We start from the raw sequence: 21,065 nt of genomic DNA on the forward strand, positions 1-21,065 counted from the left end.
TGATGTGCCTGGAGCACCTAGCTAGAGGCTCAAAGGTGATGATGTGCCTGGAGCACCTACCTAGCGGTTCAGCATCCTTCCCCCACTCCTCCCCAGGTCAGGGGAGGCACATGCACATGCGTCCCCATCACCAGGGAGGGCTTATAACAGCACAGGGGCTGGGTTCCTCCCAGAATGTCTGGGTCAGTAGGTCCAGGTGAGGCCTGAGAATTTGCATGTCTGCATACCTTCAGGAACACGTGCAAGTCCCCAGGTGATGTTAAAACTGCTGTCCCCAGAGACCACTAAGTTCTCGTTGCTAGCTGCTCACTACAACAGTTGGGGACCTCTTAAGACTCCCTAGGCCCAGGCCATGCCTCAGCCCAATTCAGCCAGAACCTCTAGGTGAGAGCCAGGCAGTAGTGTTCTTAAAGCTCCCTGGTAATTCCACTGTGCCACCACATCAGGAGTTTGTGCCTTAGTGGCAGCTCAATAACAACAGTGACAGCAGCTCACATTAATCAAGGCCTTACTGTGTGCCAGTTGTTGCCTCGTTTAACTGTAGGAGGCAGGTGCTGTCATATGTCACACACAAGAAAACGAAGGCTCAGAGAGGGGAAGTCACCTGCCCAAGGTCACAGAGCTGGGAAGCAGCCTCTACAGGTGCACATAAGGCTCCAACTTAGGTCTGATGTCCCATTTCATTGCTGTGTCTTTCCTGCTCTGCTGGGCCTCTAACTGGGCATGGAGCACATGGACCCTCTGCCCTACACAGCCCATGCCACACACCTGCGTGTGCCCATGTCTGCATACCCTTGGGCACACGTGCATACACCAATGGCCTCTCACATGTACTAAGTCACATGCCTGCTTCTGGGTGACTCTCAAGCACTGTTCACTATGAACCCTGTTTCTGGGATCAAGGGTATTTTTTTGTTATTTTGTTTATTCCTCCCTTCTACCCCCACTTATTTTTATTTTATTATTTGTGTGTGTGACAAAGTCTCACACTGTTGTCCTGGGTACAGTGCCGTGGCATCATCATAACTCATAGCAACCTCGAACTCTTGAGCTTGAGCTATCCTCCTGCCTCAGCCTCCTAAGTACCTGGGACTACAGGCACCCACCACTATGCCTGGCTAATTTTTCTATGTTTAATAGAGACGGGATCTCGCTTTTTCTCGGGCTGATCTCAAACTCTTGAGCTCAAGCAATCCACCCACCTTGGCCTTCCAAAGTGCTAGGATTACAGGCATGCGCCACAGCACCCACCCCGTTTCTGTTCTTTAAATGCACAGAGCAGTGACATTAACCCACCTGCATGGCTGTTCCCAGGCAAGCACTCATCATTCATTTCATCGGAAATCTCCTGAGCACCCCAGAGTCACAGGGACCAGGCAGGTGTGAGTCAGCTTCATGCTTAAGCAAATGAGGCCACTGTGGGGCGTTCATTCAGAGCAGATGCAGCCTCCCCCTAACCAGATCAGGCCAGAGCAGGGAAGGGGTGACCACTGGGCCCTGTGGCAAGAGGCCTGGCTCAGTTCCCTTTACAACAGAAGGACCCTGCCCCTCAGTGTGCACGTCCACATGGCGGGATGCTCCCGGTAGAAGAGCTTGACTGATTACAAAGCACTGTCGGGGCCTTGGTTCTGTTAAATCTTCACGTGAGATGGCTGAGGCCCCCCTCGAGAGAGGATAAGTGATCCACTCACAGTCACGCAGCAAGGACAGGTGGAATCAAGTCCAGTCTCCAGATCCAGGTAGGGTGTATTGTGGCTATAGTGATGCCTTCTGACACAAAGTAAGACAGTGGCAATGCAGAGAGAAGTGTCAGGGATGCCCTTTCCAGGCCCAGAGTAGTGGTAGTGGTTTACTGCGGGAGTTGGTAATAACAACTGACATCATCGCTGCTCACTGCAGCCTCAAACTCCTCAGCTCACTCCGTCCTCCTGCCTCAGCCTCCCAAGTAACTGGGACTGCAGGTGCACACCAGCGCACCTGGCTAATTTTGTTATATTTTTAGTAGAGACAGGGTCTCAGTATGTTGCTCAGGCTGATGTCCAATGCCTGACCTCAAGCAATCCTCCCGCCTCAACAATCCTGTAAGTGCTAGGATTACAGGCGTGAGCCACCACGCCTGGCCTGCATCTGTCATTTATGAGAGCCAGCACAGGCCAAACTATTTACACGCATCCCATCCCTGATCCTCCATCAACCCTGCAAGACGCTTGTGTCTTTGTCTCCATTTCACAGGAGTGGAACTGTGGCCCAGAGAAAGACAATGACTAGCCCAGTGCACCAGCCCTGAGCCAAAGACCTACTGGGATTTGAACCCAGGGCTAAGGTCACCCAACAAAATGCTGCTGTCACCCACCCATGCAGCCCATCCCATTTTGAGTGGGCCCTGCCCTGAAAACAAGGGACCCATTTCTACTTCCTACCCCTGACAAAAGCCCCCCCTCCATCACTGCCCCGGCAGCCTGGGTTCCCTCGATGGGGAGCAGTTTGCTTTCTCTGAGCAGCAGATGAAGAATCTGGGGGACACAATTCTTGTTGATTTTTTCCCTTGAAATCGTTTGCTTGTAGCAGTGGAAAGGTCCACTCAGCCAGACAACACTCCAAATACCAGCAAGCTTCAGGGGGTAATGAGCTTGCTCCAGCTCCTGCCAGGGGTGGAAAAAAATCTCCTTATGTGAGCAGCACCTGTGGCTCAAAGAAGTAGGGCACCAGCCCCATATACCAGAGGTGGCGAGTTCAAACCTGGCCCCAGCCAAAAACTGCAAAAAAAAAGAATCTCTGGGTACCCTTGCTAGAAAAAGAAGGACTCAGCGTCACGGAGGGAGAAGAGGTCAGAGGTCATCTGGATGGCCTGGAACACTCACCCTGAGCCCCTCTATGGCCAGTGGCCTCCACTTTTAATGGAGCCCAGACTATTGGTGTGAGATGTCCCACACACAGGAAGAGCACAGCCCTGCCTTGGCTACCAGGGCATAGAAAGTAAGTCATATTTTAAACACCCTCGCTCCTTCATCTTGCCCCTCTATTCTAACCTCCAACTCAGCCCCTGCTCCTTTATCTCAGTAGCCCCTCAGTACCCCCTACCTCATTCTGATTAATTAACTGCATCCTGCCTCCAAAGTGGCTCATAGAAGTGTGTCTCACACTAAAAGATTTTAAATGACCTGAGTTAGGAAATTTAAACAAAGGAGGGAAAAATAAGATGAAGACTCACCAGCACAGCACATGCCAGAGAGTCCTAAGGTGCAATTCCAAGAGGTGAACTGAAAATTCAGTGCTGAGCTTCCAAGTAGGCAAGGAGAAGAGGGCAACAAGATGAGTTTCAAGCCCTAAAGTCTGCAACAGAGAACACCCTCACCTTCACCCTTAAGGCCTGTGTAGTGCTGCTCCTGTGTAGCATGTAAGGAATTCTGCTTCTCTCCAGGCTTTCCTGGCCTCTGGGTAGAAAGGGTACAGTAGATGTGTCCTCTTCCTTGGAAACCATCAGTCCCCTCTCCTGAGTGGCAAACCAGGGATGTCATCAGCTACTCTGGACTTTTCCAAGCCATTTGGAGGTGGTTTTGCCTTTGCAGACCATTCACACCCTTTCACCTTATTAACCCTCACTCCTGAGCTCACCTCGTTATAATAACATTTCTGCCAGGAAATCCTTCCTGATGCTCTGGTCTCCCTTGTTGTGGTGCTTCCAACATAGAGAATGATGGCTGGCTTATAGCAGCGCTCACTGAAAGTTCGTTGACTGGTTGAGTGAGTAGATGAATGATTGGACGCACGCCATTTAGTATCTTCCTAGGTACCTCCTGTGCCTTCAGAGGGGCTGATGGGGTGGAGGAAACTCAGGCCTCCCTAAAATAGGAGGATCCTGGGTCCCTGGGGGCCTGGTATCTGGGATGGGACAGCCATGGTGGCCACCCAGCCTCTGTGTGAACATTCTCCTTCCCTTCTTCCCCAGATGATCCACTCATCCTCAGCTCACCTGTTAGAGAGTCCTTCCTTCTCCAAAGCAGGGGTTCTCAACCTGTGGGTTGCGACCCCTTTGTAACAATAAAAACACATCCTGCATATCAGATATTCACATTACAATTCATAACAGTAGCAAAATTGCAGTTATGAAGTAGCAACCAAAATAATTTTATGGTTGGGAGTCACCACAACATGTGGAACTGTATTAAAGGGTCGCGGCATGAGGAGGCATTAGAAGGCTGAGAACCACTGTCCTAAAGTCAGAACCCCTTGTCTTCCTGGTCCCCGGCTTTATATTCTGGGGCCAGACAAGGTACAGGGTCCTGCTGCCCCTGAGAGGACAGCTGGTGCTCCCTGTCCCCTGAACTTCCTGTAACAGAGCTGACATGGGGCCAGTGTGTGGGTCTGACAGCTCCCCATCACGAGTTCCAGCTCCCTTAGGTCAGTGAATGTCATGTCAGACTTCAGGATGTTTATGTGGAACTGGCTGGGTTTGTGATAAATTTCCAATTTTTTTTGTTTGTTTTTTTGCAGTTTTTGACTGGGACCAGGTTTGAACCCACCGCCTCTGGTATATGGGGCCAGCGCCCAACTCCTTTGAACCACAGGCGCCACCCCAGATTTCCACTTTTTAAAACACAGGGAAGACCAAACAAACCTCTCTAATAGCCTGGAGCTGCCATTAGCAGGAGTCAGAAAGGGCTAAGAAGAGAGAGGAAGGCTTCTGAGCAGGGGAATGGTGCACGCCAGGGCAGAGGCATGGAGCCTGGGAAACCCAGTCTGTGCTCAGGACAGCAGAGTAGAGATGAACTTTGGGGCAAAGATTTCTCAGATACCCAGGGACAGCAAGTAGCTGTCACAACAAGCCATTTCTGTCCAACCAAAGTTCCTCATGCTTTGCCCTGTGTCTTTCTTATTTGATACAAATAATAGGACACGCCAATTTTGACCCCAGCAGAGGAATCTGGATGAGTGCTGAAGTATTTTTTACCAGGAAGATACAAGACTTTCACCATTCCTCTGTGTATGACTCTCCCCAGCCTGGGGGTTATTTTATTCCCATTTTATGGATAAGAAAACTGAGTCTCTGAGAGATGAAACAAATGGCCCGAGTTTATTCATAAGTCAGTGGTAGAACCAAGACCAAACCCAGCTCCTTACCCAGTGTTCTGTCCTCCGGTTATAATTGTACAGAAAGAAAATTCACATGCGAAAACCCACACCCCCACACAGCATCTGCCTGGGCATTTGTGTTTCCAAGTGTTCAGGCCCCCCGGCTTTGTCCAGTGACATACCATATTAATTTGTCATGTGCTAAAAGGTGAGACGCTCTTCAATCTAATTGAAGCTCTAATGCTGTTCATCTCTCACGCCAGCCTCTTGTTATTTCTGCTTCCAAAAATAGGGTGTTCATTTTCAGCAGGGAGGCAGGGAGACTGTAAGATTCAACTCCTGAGAAGAGCATAATGGGTGGACTGGACAGGGTGAGCTGTCTCACCTACAGGTCATCAAAACTGCTATCTTTGGATGCAGAGTACCAGAGCTGATCTTCACCCAGATCAGTCCTTCTTATCACATGGGGGGAAACTGAGGTACAGAGAAAGAAAGCAGCTTGCCACAGTCACAAGGCCTTTCTGCGGTGCCTTTCCCCACCTGCACTGACCCCTGCCTATCTTACCAAAACCCTGCTGGTCCAAAGTCTTCCTCTGCCAGAAGGTCTGGATTACTCTCCCACAAGGCCTAAAAAAAATGGACGATAATAATACCGTGTCTTACTTGGTACAAGGCACAGTGCTGTGCTCCTTAAATGAGACACCTTGATGAAGTCTCACCCTGCCCCTAAAAAATAGACACTGTTGTTGCCTACCTTTTACAAATGGGTAAACTGAGGCACTGGAAGGCAAAATCACTTACCCAAAGTCACTCAGAGCTGGGATTGGAGCCCAGGCTATCTGAGTCCAGCCACAACTCCTATTCTTGGGCCTTGGTATGCCGAGTGGCAGCAGGGCCCACCTTCCACTGAATGGAAGAGGGTGAGCAGGTGTCATGGCCACGTCCACCATATCAGGGGCCCCATGTCAGCCTACCCTGTCTGCTGTCACGGGACTCAGGATTCCAGCGCCTGGTCTGTGGCTCCACAGGATGATAGAACCCCCAGAACTGTGGCCTGACTCCCAGAACTGGAAATCATCCATACCAACCATGCACACACCAGAACGTTTGAATCACAGAGGTTCAGGGACTCCCTTCTCTTTGAATCAGTCAAGTGGGGTTCACTGGCCCCAGCCTCACCAGCCTTTTTCTTAGCCAAGTCCTTTATTAAGAACCAAAATGTGAGCACACACCCCAGCAGAACTACTTCAGGGCTTGCAGGGATCCAGGCTCCCTTGGGGCTTACTCATCCTATTAAACACCAGTGGGATGGAGAAACTAAGGTTCAGAAAAAGGAATTGGCTGCTGGAGGCAGTGATTTCCCTAACAGTCCAGTGTTGCTATTCAGACCCCCGGTGCTCAGAGGCCCACCACCCTCTTGAACTCTCCCTTCTCCCCTTATCAAAACCTGCTCCCAGGAAAAAGCCTGAAACTCATTCACACCGTGGTGCCTAGAACGGACAATGGCTCCTCCCTCCCAGGAAGTCTAAAGGAACTGGAGCTTTTCGTTTAAGGAATAAAGCTCAAGTAGAGGAATTTCAGACAGTGGCTATAGGTAGAAATGGAGATGGGGGTAAGGCAAGGAACCTTCCTGCCCTGCAGTCCTGGAGGGACCACACCCCTCCCTGCCCACCCCCGTCTGTCCTCGTAAAACACAAGTGTGCTGGGGTTTGGCTGGCCTTGGTGGCAGGACGGGCACTGCCCAGCTGTGGGGGCCATTAGTGCTGCATCTTCTACAATGACAGCCCAGGCAGACGTGCGACCTGTGATCAGTGGCTGGGGGATTCTAAGGCCTCAAGTGCCAGGCCCTGAGGTGCAAGAATCAGACCAGTCTGGGTCAAGGCTGCTTCAGAAGTGAGGGCAGCGAGCCACCCTCTGCCAGGGAGGAGGGGAGGCTGTCTGCGGTGGCCCTGAGAGCAGGCTCGCTGGTGCAGAACGGCTGCTCCCGGCTTGCTGACCAGCATGAGCAAAGGCCTGGGAGTGTGACAGCACACCTGTTATGGAAAAACCAAAATGACACACGAGTGACATGGGGTGCCACAAGGCAGCATCAGAGGAAGCACAGAAGCCCAGGGAGATCACAGTGGGTATGGAGGCGCCTCTGTCCTGGTCACACACCTGAATTTCCCCTGTGAGAAGTTCTCCTTACCAGGCCCCTCTTCTAAGGGACAGATACACCTTGGGATTGCTAGTCATTGTCATCTATACCTTGGTACCAGTGAGTGTAAGAGGGGACATATAGACAGGCAGACAGTGGCCAGTGAAGGGGCAGGGAAGGGCGTGGGCAGGCGTGGTATGGCAGGAGGAAGGCGGATGCCGCCAAGGGCCCGGCAGCCTTGGCTGGGAGCCACAGGGTGGAAGATGAAGTTGCAAACACAGATCGAGAGTCAGATCAGGAGGCCGGAGGGCCCGGCAGGAAGCGAGGGCTTGGTTCTGAAACCGAGGGGCCCCCTAAGGCTGTTGTGCAAGTGCATGAGTCTGGAAGAATTACCTGGATGTAACCAGATGGTAGGTTGGAGGAGGCCCTTCCTTATGGCCTTGTCTGGGCCCCATTGTGCAGGGTGCACCCAGCTGTACCTCACTCCCTCACCAGAGCAATGTGACTGCAGGCCCACCAGGCGTGGCTCTGAGCGTCCTGTACACACACTCACAGTGTGGTCAGCTCCCACGGAAGGATGCTGTGTCTGTCTCACTGGCTGCTCTGTTCCAGTGACTGCAACAGTGCTGGGCACATAGTAGGTGCTCAGTAAATTAGGCTTATGGAACACCTGCATTGCCTCCTGTGGTGTCATGCCCACCCCAGGTGCTCAGGTATGACCACCCATTACAGAAGAGGAGTCCAATGTTCAGAGGGCCACGGCCCAGGCTGGGACTCCAACGCAGGCAGTTCCCGTATCTGTTATGTGACACTTGATGGGAGGGTGAGTGGAAATGCAGAGAGAGGAGAAGGGCACCCAGGCCAGGTGGGTGCAGTGCTCTGTTCGCTTCCTGTGGCTGCCACAGCAAATGACACACTGGAAGGCTTATTTATTCTCTCACAGCTCTGGGGTCCTAAATCTGGGTGTCTGCAGGGCCACCTTCCCTTGAAGACCCTGGGGAAGGATCTCTCCTCACCTCTTCCAGTCTCTAGTGGCTCCAGGCGTTCCTTGGCTTGTGACTGTGTCACCGCAATCTCTGCCTCCAGTTTTCCACGGCTGTCTTCCTGTGTGTCTGTGTCTCTTGTAGGGAAACTTGTCCCTGGACTTAAGGCCCTCACACGTAATGCAGGACCGTCTCAGCTCAAGATCCTTGACTTAATTACATCAGCAAAGACTTTTCCCAAATGAGGTTGCACTCACATGTTCCAGGGGTTGGGAAGTGGAGGTATCTTTCAGGGGCAGGCAGAGGTATTGGCCCCCTGGGCCAGGTGCCTGCAAGTTTTCTGCCCTGTTTCATCCCCTCTCTGGCCCTAGATGCCTGGGAAGGCACCTGCACCCCTCCATCGCCTAAGCCAACCTCTCTGCACTCTGTCCACAGGTTTGCCAGGCACGGCTCCAGACCTGGAAAAGAGAAAGCAGATTTTTGGGCAAAACTTTATACCTCCAAAGAAGCCAAAAACCTTTATGCAGCTTGTGTGGGAGGCGCTACAGGATGTGACACTCATCATCTTGGAGATCGCCGCCATCATCTCCCTGGGGCTGTCCTTCTACCACCCGCCCGGCGAGAGCAATGAAGGTGAGACGGGCCAGACCCACTCGTTAGCAACGAGTGTGTGCATGTGGCTGCTGCACATCCACACCGCAGTGAACGCGGGGCTCACAGCCACAGGTCCTCCCGGGGGAGGAAACTGGGGCCCAGAGGGCAGCCATAGCGGAACCAGGCCCCCAGCTAGAGCACCCAAGCCCCAACATTCCCATGTGTGAGATGCAGGGCTCACTTGGACCACAGTAATAATCCATGAGCATCTGCTGAGCACGCACAGCGTGCCGAGCTCTAGGTTGAAACATCATCCTAACAACCCCATGAGGAAAGGGGTTGTTATACCCATTTTAAAGATGAGGAAACCAGGAGACTTCCAACTTGGCTCTTTGCCTTTGCCAGAAGCTCTGGTGCTTTTTTCTCCTTCCGTATTCCTTTCTGTCTAATAAATCCTATCTTACCACTGATGTGTGGTCCGTGGGTTCATTCTTCAAATTCCCAAGACCAAGGACCTACTGAAGAAAGAGATTATAGCAGTAACAGTTTCAAAACACTTTTCAATAACTTAAAAACTTAAGGTCATGTTACGTTCCGTAAAATAGTCATTTATAAAATGCTTCAGCTACTTAAATTGTTTAGAAAACTAAGTCTTTATCAAAAAATAAGACTTTTGCCTTTTAAATCTTCTAATTATCAGTTTGGCCAAGTAAATCACTTTATAGTAGACTGTGATCCTGTTTTGTTGAAAAGTAGTTTGAAGAAGGTAAGAAAAATTAAACAGAAAGGAAAATAAAACTGTATTTAAAAAAGATCTTATGTAATATGAATTTTGTCCTGAAACAGGATGACTGGTTATTTAAGAAAAATGGAAAGCAGGACAGAACAGAAAGTTTAACATACATGTAGACTGTCCTTACAGGTTGAATAAAACTCAAAAAAGGAAATTTGTGAAGGAATTTGTATGTAATCCAGTTAGTTATGATTTATGAAATTTAGTTACCTGTTTCCCTTTAATTTAAAAAATCACACTCCAAAAAAAATTTTTTTAAAGATGAAGAAACCAAGGTACAGAAAAGTGGGTTTGCTTGCTTGAATTCACCAGGTAATAAAGAATCCTCAGATTGGGTGGCACCTGTGGCTCAAAGGAGTAGGGCGCCAGCCCCATATGCCAGAAAACCCAGCCCCGGCCAAAAACTGCAAAAAAAATTTCCTCAGATTTTTACTGGGGACCTTGTTAAAAACATTAATGTCAGGCCCTCTCTCCCTGAAAGATTCTGGTTCTGTGGGACCCCTGGATGGCTGGATTTTAGTGAATACACAGATGAAGGTGACCCTGACATCTGTCCAGGCCAAGCCTGAGGGTCTCCACTTGCACACTGAGGACAGAGCCCTTGAACTGCTCGCCCTATGGGCTGCAGATACACTCTCTGAGTTGAGGGTGCATCAGCTCCTTGCACCAAGCTCCCCCAGCGGGCCCCCCCTCTGAGGGACCCTGCAACTGTGAGCCCCTCCCCAGAACCCCCAAGTGCTTTGCCCCCCAAGACATGCAATTGCAAAAAGCTTCACGATGTCAGAGGTCTTTGCACCTGCTGTTCTAGGACAGGGGTCAGCAAACTACTGTTCACAGACCAAGTCTCACTGTGAGATGAGTGATTTTTATGTTCGTAAATGATTTTAAAAAATACCAAAAGAGTAATATCTCATGACAGGCGGATGTGATACGTAATTCATGTTTCATTGCCTAAAAATAAGGTTCTGTTGGCGCGCTCCCACTTCTCATCCACGTGGCCTGTGGCTGCTGTCACATGAAAGTGAGGGTGAGAAGAGGGAGAACCACATGGCCAAAAGGCCTGGAAATATTCCCTGACTGGCCTTTTACAGAAGTTTGCCAACCTCTGTCCTGAAGAGAAGGATGGGAAGCTTTGCCTGACATAAACCTCCCTCACTCCCTCTCCCCTTTCCTCTCCCTCCAATCCCCTTCTCTCTCTCTCCTTCCTCCTCTCTTTCTCTCTCTGGAAAGAGAATTAAAATGGCTAATAGCGGAGCCTCTGAAGTCAGACACCCCTGGGTTAAAATCCTGTCTCCATCACTCCCTAACTGTGTGACGTGAAACAGTTGCTTTCCTTCTCTGATCCTCTGATTCTCAGTTCCCTGCCAAACAGAGCAAGTGATCTTACCTCAGAGGATTACTGTGAGGAGTGCTGAAGGGTCCCGTGGCCAGTGCTGACCCTCAGGAGATGCTGCTGGGTGCTAGACCTGCTACTACCGTGGGTACAGCGGCCCCACACTTCCTCCTCTGGCCTTCATCTCAGATCCCACCCTCTCTGCCTCACCAGAGAAGGCTGCTCCATCCCTGTGCACTGTGCTCCCTTTCATGGTCCTGTCCCCAGGCTTGTTTCCATGTAACATACACACTTGTGGCACTGATGCTGGACACGTTTTCCTACATCCAAAGTCTTGGTCTTGAGGGGGCGTCCCAAAATCTGTCTCTGGATTCTCAGTGGAGATACTGCTCCGTAGGCCGAAGAAGCACCAACGCACCCACCAGGCAGGGTCCCAAAGCAAACCCACTCTCCCCAAAGCCAGGACTTAGGACTCCTATGGGAAAGCCTTGACCTCCACCTGCTCATCCTGCGCACCTGCTAAGGGGTAGGCTTTACCGACCCCATAACTGCTTTCCTTTACAGTGGCCAAATCTCTTAAACCTCCCTGAATGTGTGTTCCTTTAAATTAAAAATAAACACATAATTACCATATTATAAAAGCCCTGAAAGGTTTCTGTAGCGAAAGTCTAAAATGTAACCAAGTACAAAGAATAAAAACAAGATTGTTCATAATCCTACCACCCAGAGGGAACCCACTGCTCAGCTAAGGTGTGTGGACCCCACATAAATATATATACGTACAGCACACCAGATAAATACATAAATAGGATCACGTGAGACATATGGCTTTGTTATCAGGTTGTTCTATAATCCACCTGTTTAATTAATAGAATTTTATAACCACCTTTGTGATTATGAACCTACAATCCCTAATTAATGTGCTACATAAATAGATAATTTATTTGCTATTCCGGCAAGCAAATAAAAAGTTGACAGCACATAGGAAATAACCATTATGGGCCTCATTTTCTTCTTTTTTTTTGAGAAAGAGCCTCAAGCTGTCCCCCTGGGTAGAGTACTGTGGCATTACAGCTCACAGCAACCTCCAACTCCTGGGCTCAAGCGAGTCTCCTGCCTCCGCCTCCCAAGTAGCTGGGACCACAGGCACCCGCCACAACGCCCGGCTATTTTTTGGTTGCAGCCGTCATTGTTGTTTGGCGGGTCCAGGCTGGGGATTCGAACCCGCCACCTTAGGTGTACGTGGCTGGCGCCTTAGCCAGTTGAGCTATAGGCGCCAAGCCGGGCCTCATTTTCTTAACAAGGAGGTGGTCTCTGATGTCCCTTGAACTGTGCTCTGCCCCCTCTCAACCTGAAGTTGCCCAAGAAACTGGATAATCAAATCTATTAAACCAACTACCTCAATTTCGTGCATAATACTACTAAGTTGATTTTTTTTTTGCATTTGTCAGCTTACAATAGAGAGTGTCAAGATATAAGAGGGACGTATCTCAAAAGATGAGGTCAAATAGAAAGCCAGAGGGAAAAAGAATGGAAGTAAAAAAGCCAGATCTAATTGCTACCATGATGGAGATTTAAATTTGACTCGAGCTTCCTGGCAGCCATGGCAGAAAGGGAATTAAGATGATTTGCATAGTTCAAGTTATCAACAAGGAGGAAAAACATTAATTCTTCAGGAAGATGACATTTCTCCTGACATCGATTTCTGGATGAACTTTCACACAGGAGCTTATAAGAGATGCATAATTGGCGGCCTTTTTTGCAGAAGTTTTATAGCAAATACAGATGAAGATTGTGCTCGGCTACTTGAATAAGCCTTAACCAAAGCTAAGGGTACAACACAAATGCATAATCATGACAATCATCCTTCTTACTACATATAGCTGCCACTGGTTGAGAGCTATTATGGCAGAAGTCCATTTAATCCTTGCTCCTCTCAACACCCCGGTAGGTAGGTGCTCTGATTATGCAGGAAACTGAGGCTCTGAAATAGTAAGTGGCCTGCTAAGGTCACCCAGCTAGTAAATGGCAGAACCATGACTCAGACCAAGGCATTCTGGCTTCTCATTCCTGTCCCTCAGCTGTGCTTCCTCTGGGAGGGACAGGACTGAGTCAGCCCAGATAAATGGCCTCATGTGACCCAGTTCAGTGTAAGATTAGCACTCAGGTGGTGGACGGGGTGCAGTGGGAACGCGGACCAAGCTCCTCATGTATTCCAGAGCACCTCCCCACAGACCCCCCACCCCCAGACAGGTGACTACAGCACTTCCATCTTAGAAATGTGGAAACTGAGGCCCAGACAGGGGAAGGGCTGGCCTGAGGTATCAAAGCCTGTAACGTTGGGGCTAGATGGTAAACCCTGTCTGCCAGATTCTTTCCATTGCTCCTCTCTGCTTCGGGCTGAGGCCCTAGCTCAGACCACGCCTAGGTTGGAGGCAGATGCACATCCTCCAGCCCCACGGGAAAAAACAGTTCCTGGACTTTGTGACTATACTTATTTCATTTGTCCCCAGTCCCCTTCGAGTGCAAGAAAATCCCCACAATTCCAGAGGCTCTAAGGAAAATGTTGGTTTCACTAAGGAAGGGGGCAGGGAAAGTTATGTGACCCTCTCAACTCCCTGTTATCCACCCAGTCGCTGAGGGGTCAAACATAACTGGGCCTCTGTTTCGGGCTGGCACTTCAGGGTCTCACAGAGCCCCTACACCCACTTCATAGACCAGGAGCCCTTGGCCCAATACCCCCAGCAGGGCCTTCCCTGGGCAGCCGTGTTGAAATTGTGCCACTGCTGCAATAGCAGCGGGGGTTCTATTTGAAATCAGGAAATGCACCCAGTCTCCCTTTGACACCAGCTGCCACCTCCTGGGAGCAGCAGAAGCCAGTGGGTGGTCAGAAGCTGGTCTTGGAGCCCAGCTCTGCCTGTCTGACCCCAGACCACAGGCCACCCCCACCCATATTCTGGCCTCAGTGTCTTCATCCATAAAATGGGGTGACTAGTAACACCTGCCCTGCAGAGCCTTGTGAGGATAGGAGAGAACAATGCAAAGTGCTTAGCACAGAGCCCATTAGGACAGAGCTGGGTGCTCAGGAAACCGGGGTCACTACCTGTGTACCCAGCCCTCCTCCTCTGTGGGGCAGCCAGGTGATTTTCTACACCCCACACTTCTGGCATCCTCTGCAGCAAAGCAGAGGTGGACAGCGTGAGCACATGTAGTACCGTGAACACGAGTTGTACCAGCTGTGCACACAACGGGCACGGGAGCTTCTGTGGAAGGAGCAACACGGGCCTGTCTGCACAAGGAAAGAAGGGGGGCAGGGCAGGAGGGAGAAGGAGAGAGGAAGAAAGAAGAAGGGACGGGCGTCATTTACAACCCAGCCCTGCGGGGAAGATGGACGACACTCCACCGCCAGCTCCCACTCGGTCCCCACGTGTGCATGAGTTCATCCAGTCATATTAGTCACCTGCCATTCTCTTCCATGCCTCTGACATCCCCAGCACATGGCATCCCCACCCCCGCCCCATTGTGCAGGTGAGGAAACTGGAGCTCCACGAGGGTGGGGACTGGCCTAGAGTTATGGCCTGTGACTTCAAGCCAGGCCTTGGGCTTCCCTTACTGGGGACAGTGTCAAAGAAACAGACATGCACTGGACTCATTTCTAGCATCAGGTTTGGGGACAGGCAAAGGAATCCAACAAGATGGCGGAATAGAGGGTCTGGGCTGCCCCCCACCAGGATGCCCTCCTATGGAGCAGGCCTGTTTTTAGCAGATGAAAAATGTGGAACTTGGGCCCCAGAGGGCTGTGGGTTCAAATCCAGATCAATTTGCTCATCAAAGGGCTAGGATTGGCATAGCTAGTGCTCCCCACCCCCTGCCAGTGACAGCTCCCCTAGTGTCGGAGTGCCAGCAGGGTGGCAGACACATAGTGGGTGCTTAGAAAAATGTTTATGGCTAAACCAGACATAGGGGTTCGTGCCTATAATCCCAGAACATTGAGAAGCCAAGGCAGGAGGATAGCTTGAGATCAAGGGTTCAAGACTAGCCTGAGCAACATAGTGAGAACCCATTTCTACATTAAAAAAATAAAATTAGCCAGGCTTGATGGCACATTCCTATAGTCCCAACTACTCAGGAGGCTGAGGCAGGAGAATCACTTGAGCCAAGGACCTCAAGGTTGCAGTGAGCTATGATGATGCCATGGCACTCTAGTAGCCAGGGCAACAGAGCAAGACTCTATCTAAATATATATATGTATACATATATATATATGTATATATATATATTTTGTTTTTAATTAGTTGGGCATGGTGGTGCATGCCTGTAGTCCCAGCTACATGGGAGGCTGAGGCAGGAAGCTCACTTAAGCCCAGGAGTTTGAGGTTGCTGTCAGCTATGATGATGCCACTGTACTCTAATAGCCAGAACAACAGAGCAAGAGACTCCATCTCAAAAAAAAAAAAGAAGAAGAAAGAAAAGGAAGGGCGGGGGGGGGGGAGAGAGGAAAGGCTTGTGATTTGACCAGTTTTAAGAAGCTCTTGTTAAATGCCAGACCCTGGTAACCTCCTAGAAGGCAAAATCCTCAAACAGACTGAGGTCCAGAAAGGCCAAGTGAGTTCCCAAAGGTCACACGAACAGGGAGAGTCCACACCCTACACAGCCCCAGGGCCAGGGAGAGTAGCTCCAGTTCCCAGGTCCGGTCCCTGCCCTAGTCCAAGGCGACCCGCGAGGAGACATCGGGAAGCCCCCCTGCCTCCCTCTTCCTTCCCTTTCCTCTTTCCTTTCCCATAATTACACTGGGCAACAGGAGCTGTTCCCAGAGTCCACAGCTCCCTGGTGGCTGAAGGCCTAATCCAGTGATCTGCACACCCACTTTATAGCTAACCGAAGGGACGTGTGACCACCAGACAGTTCTCAGAAGGAGAAAAAAGCTAATTGGCTTTTGCTGGCAAGTGAATGCCCTCCCAGACCCAGAAGAAGCCTTATTGAATAAGCAAGGGCGGTGGGCAGTGCTAGGAGTTGGAACAGGATCCAAATCAGGCTCAGCCACCATGCCCTTGGCTTCCAGAGGCCAGTTCCAGGAGAGGAGCTCATGAAATGGGGAGATGGATACATTTGTTATGTATCCATCACATGCCGGTCCCTTGGTGGGCAGTGGGCAGTGGGCAGGTGGGCAGTGCTAGGAGTTGGAACAGGATCCAAATCAGGCTCAGCCACCATGCCCTTGGCTTCCAGAGGCCAGTTCCAGGAGAGGAGCTCATGAAATGGGGAGATGGATACATTTGTTATGTATCCATCACATGCCGGTCCCTTGGCTCACAAAATCCCTGGCTTTATCCCACTTTACAGCTGTTCAAACTGAGGCTCAGAGAGTCCAAGTCACTTCCCTAAGGCCACACAGCAGAGCTTAGATTTGAAGCTAGGTCTTTCTAATTCCAGAGCCCAATTCTATTGTCTTGCCTCTAAGTGATCAAATGCTCCAGTAACTACCCAAACAGCGGCCCCACTGAGGAAGCACACAACAGGGAAAATAACAGCTTTCCCATTTACAAAGCATATAGCAAGGAACAGGGAATCACAGAAATCCTATAAAACGAACCACTGGACTCTGTTCCTCAGATCACTCCTTCCTCCCACGCTGCCCTGGGCCCCATGATAACACGTTTCCATATACTCTCTTGCTTCTGGGCAAGGTTCACCTGTTTCCTAGTCTTTGGGTTCTCTCTCCACTGGTGTCATATGCGGGGGCACCGTGCCCTAGTTCCTCTCCTGTCCCGTTGTCACATGTTAGTTACTGAAATCCAGCTGGACTTCCCTTTGTACTGTGGGACCCAGGGCTCCATAGAGACAGGCCCATGGGATGAAGTGCAGTAAGGCGCCCAGACACTGGGGACCAAGCCGCCACAGCTTAGCTGAGCTTTAACTGTATGCTTAGCACTGCAGGGGGTCTCATGTGAAGGCTCTCTCAGTGCTCTCAACCACCTTACCAGGGAGGGCCTATTATTACTCCCATTTTACAGAGGAGAAAACCAAGACCGAGGCACAGTAGTTATATAGCTAGCTAGCTGATGAGCACATGGCAATTAAGTAGCACAGCTGGGATTTGAACTTGGGGCTGGCCCATGTCAGTTATCATTAGCATGATTATTATTACCATTATCACCAAGGCCAGTCCTTTTAAACAGCTTTAAATTACTGGAAAAGTCTAAAACTCCCAATGGGAGAGAAGGTGGCTTGGAGAACCCCACATGATGACATTGTTTACCAGTGTACAGACCTGGAATTTTCCAGGATCACGTGCTGCTGGGCCACAGCGATTCTGTACCTTCTCAAGTTTGGTCCCACCAGCTGAGCCCCAACCGTCTCAGGAGTCACATGCCACCAAACATTCCCCTTTTTTGTCATGTTGCTCCTTATCCCTGGATTTCCAGAAGCTTCCACTGGGGTCTCTTGAAACTGCTATTCTCTTTTCTTTGAGACTGAATTAGATTTCAGATGGTTGGCCGTGGACCTTTGGCAAACATGGCAGAGAGAAACACTGGGCTCAAAGGTAGTGGGTAGGCCAGATCTGGTGTCAGACACCAAGGCTGGATTTAAATCCTTTTATCTGCTGTGTGACCTCAAGTGAGTCACTACCCCTCTCTGAATCACTTTCCTTCTGTCGGCCAGTTTGAGGATTCAAGTGGATACTTAGCACACAGAAGACTTTGTGCATTGCCTAGTCCCTTACCCGGTCCCCTGCCCAGGCCCCTTCCCAGGCCTCATGGAAGACAATCACTCTGAGTTTTCCAGGGATGGATGGTCAGATGCTGCCCAAAGTCACTTTCCATGGATATGGTCAGTCACTCTTCCAACCCCAGTGGAAACAAAGGCCTGGGCTCATCTTGGCTGTAGCACCTCACCTCTCTGGGCCTCTGTAAGCAGGGTAATACCTCTCACTCTCAGGATCCTTGGAAGGATAGAGGGGAGGCTGAGAGGGCCATAAGGCTCAACACCTCACTAGCAGGACCTCCCTGCCATTGAGTCTGAGGTTTCAGATCAGATGTGCCTGATGTTTTTCTTTTTATGTTCACCCTGCAGACCTGGAAAACCCAGAGTTTAGGGGTCTAAACTGGGAGGTTCAATGGTGCAAGGGTGTGGGATGCAAGGTGATTGTATACCAGAAAAGTGGCCTGCAGCTCGATGTCAGTAACCTTGCTGTGCAGTGGGGCTTGGGGCTCACTCCTCAGCTCAAGTCCAACAAGGCCTGAGTTAGAACGTCCTGCATGCTGAGCACCTCCCTCTCCCTGGGCCCAGGTAGGGGGTCTCAATGATCCCTATTTTGCAGATGAGGCCACTGAAGCATAGGTGGGGGCAGGCTGTGACTTACACAGGATCACACAGGGGCAGCAGCAGTATTAGAACAAGTTCTTTTGACAGCAGGTCTGCAGGCCGTGGCTCCTGCCTCCAGCCCTGCTACCTGACCTGCCTCATGGTCACTAGAAGAACGGAAAGAAAGAACATCAGCAAAAATGCACGTGAGATCCCAAAGCCCGTGCTACGCTGGTTGCCTTCATTCTGTGAGAAACCTCACTTTGTCTCTTTTTCTCATCAGTTAGAGAAAATTTATTTTTCTTTTCTCATCAATTAGAGAAAATTATTTTTCTTTTCTCATTAAGTAGGGGAAATTCTCTCTCTTTTTTTTCTCCTCTGTGCCCAGTCCATGTTGGAGACTCCATGAACTTCTCATTAAATTCCAGCCCACACAATACGTCCCCAAGACAAAGAATATTCTTCTCATTTTGCAGATGAGAAGAATGAGCTTCTTCATAGAGGCGGGATCATTTGCCCAAGATCTCACAGCTGGAGCAAAGGCAGGAATCCAAGTGGCTAAGATGGTGGGCTCCGCAGCCAGCTGCCTGGGTCCACATCCTGGCTCCCTGCTTGCCCTTCCTTGCTTAGGCAAGTCACTGGACCTCTCTGAGAAGCCTCAGCTTCCATGTCTGTGAAATGGGCAGCATGAGTATCCTGGGAGATGATCTGTGTGAGACACTTTGCACAGGGCCTAGTACCCAGACACACTGAATAAATGGATTATTATCATCCGTGTATCAGCATTTGTCACTTGGAAGGGCTGGACTTTAAATCTGGGCCCACAAGGCCTCTCCCGTCTGGCCAGCTCTCATGCTGCCTGCTTCCTTCTGCTGTTGCAGGATGCGCGACGGCCCAGGGTGGGGCAGAAGATGAAGGAGAGGCAGAGGCAGGTTGGATCGAGGGGGCAGCCATTCTCCTCTCGGTCATCTGCGTGGTCCTGGTCACGGCCTTCAATGACTGGAGCAAAGAGAAACAGTTCCGGGGCCTGCAGAGCCGCATTGAGCAGGAGCAGAAGTTCACCGTGGTCCGGGCTGGCCAGGTCGTCCAGATCCCTGTGGCTGAGATTGTGGTCGGGGACATTGCCCAAGTCAAATATGGTAAGTGTCTCAGCCTCACAGCCAGATTCTAGAGCTAGAGTCTGCACAGAGGTAGGATGGAACAGGCAGATACAGAGATTGGTCCAGGAAGGGGGTGGATTCCTAAAGGCTGATCCCAAAATATTCCCAAGGAAGTAGAAGGGCATTTCCTGGAGGAGATTAGATCATAATCCATTTAAATCAGAAATGGCAGGTGGTGCCCGTGAGTAGGGTGCCAGCCCTATATACCGAGGGTGGTGGGTTTGAAATCAGCCCCAGCCAAACTGCAACAAAAAAATAGCCAGGTGTTATGGCGGGCACCTGTAGTAACAGCAACTCGGGAGGCTGAGGCAGGAGACTCTCCTAAGCCCAAGAGCTGGAGGTTGCTGTGAGCTGTGATGCCACAGCACCCTACCAAGGGCGATAAAGTGAGACTCTGTCTCTAAATAAATAAATAAATCAGAAATGGCAAATACATGGGACATGTGCCACAATTCTCCAAACTGCTACCTCTAGCAGACATTACTAATCAATCACAACACAAAGCCTGGCTACAGCCTGAGACGCCTTCTCAACACAACATTCTAAGGACCGTGAATCCTCAGAATACGTTTATGAGGTTAAATCTGTTTTCCATCCCTGATGTGGCTGTTGAGGAGGTGTTAGAGGGAGCAGAAGTAGATGGGTGAACATTCTGGGCCTGTGCTACTGCCATGGAGAAAGCAGACAGCTGGTTTGGACCAGACATGCCCGATGTAAGTAGAGGCAGGAGGTAGAGGAGAGATCGGATGCACCTCCTCTCTCAGCCCTAGAGGGCTTAACTTTCCTTACCAAGACAGACCAGTCCTTTCCAAAAGAATTTCCCTAAAACTGAAGGTGTCAAAAAGAAAGGAAAAAAAGCATTTCCCTAAATTGTAACAGAAACTAGAGAAAAACAAATCATTAAGTAAACCAGGCTTCAAATCCAAGCCAAGCCAAGAGAAAGACTTCATAAAGTACATGTCCACTTGAGCTAGAGTTGCTGTTGGGCCCAGCTCCAGCCCTCTAGGCCTTGTACCATTCACCACGCTCCAGTTTTACGCTGCCTTCTGGCCTTCAACAGACGCCGACTTGGTGCCGATACCCTGGGAGCTGTAGACATCTGTTCCTCCATGGTGAACCTTCCCTCATAATCACACCTTTAGGAGAAAGTTCAGCCTCTCCAGCCACCTAAAACCTACTGACTCCCCCCCTTCCTCCCACCAGGTGACCTCCTCCCTGCCGACGGCCTCTTCATCCAGGGCAATGACCTCAAGATCGATGAAAGCTCCCTGACTGGGGAATCTGACCAGGTGCGCAAGTCCGTGGACAAGGACCCCATGCTGCTGTCAGGTGAGCTGCAGCCCAGTGGTGGGCACGCTACCGTTGCTGGTTCCCGCCCAGTATGAAGGGGAACACCTGTGTTTCCCCTTCATGAGGCTGAATGATCACAGAGACTTTGATGCTTGGCTCTGGGATCTTGGCCAGCTCAGCCCCTAATGAGAACACATCCCTTTTTCCCAAACAGACAGCAACACTCCGCGCCCAGGGAGTGAATAAACTAGACAAAAAGCCCTACCCTCAGGCACTTACCTTGCAGTGTCTTAGTTTTCTGGAGCCCCTTCACATCAGGGATTCGAAAGAATCAGGTAACAGTCATTGTGAACACCTACTGTGTGCCAGGCACTAGGCCAGGTACTATGGCTACAGC

At 50.4% G+C, this 21,065-nt stretch overlaps 1 protein-coding gene across 4 annotated transcripts in view; it reads left to right on the plus strand.

Moving 5' to 3' along the window:
- Positions 1-21,065, plus strand: part of ATP2B2 (ATPase plasma membrane Ca2+ transporting 2) — a 180,557-nt gene that overhangs the window by 86,940 nt on the left and 72,552 nt on the right. For all 4 annotated transcript variants that reach the window (XM_012802532.1, XM_023510638.1, XM_023510639.1 and 1 more), the window contains exons 3-5: positions 8,629-8,826; positions 19,100-19,357; positions 20,582-20,707. In XM_012802532.1, coding sequence (XP_012657986.1) covers positions 8,629-8,826; positions 19,100-19,357; positions 20,582-20,707 — 582 coding nt within the window. The remainder of the gene's footprint in view (positions 1-8,628; positions 8,827-19,099; positions 19,358-20,581; positions 20,708-21,065) is intronic.

This window comes from Otolemur garnettii, unplaced genomic scaffold (assembly GCF_000181295.1).
Source record: "Otolemur garnettii isolate 467f Iridium unplaced genomic scaffold, OtoGar3 scaffold00015, whole genome shotgun sequence".
NCBI classification, from domain to species: Eukaryota; Metazoa; Chordata; class Mammalia; order Primates; family Galagidae; genus Otolemur; species Otolemur garnettii.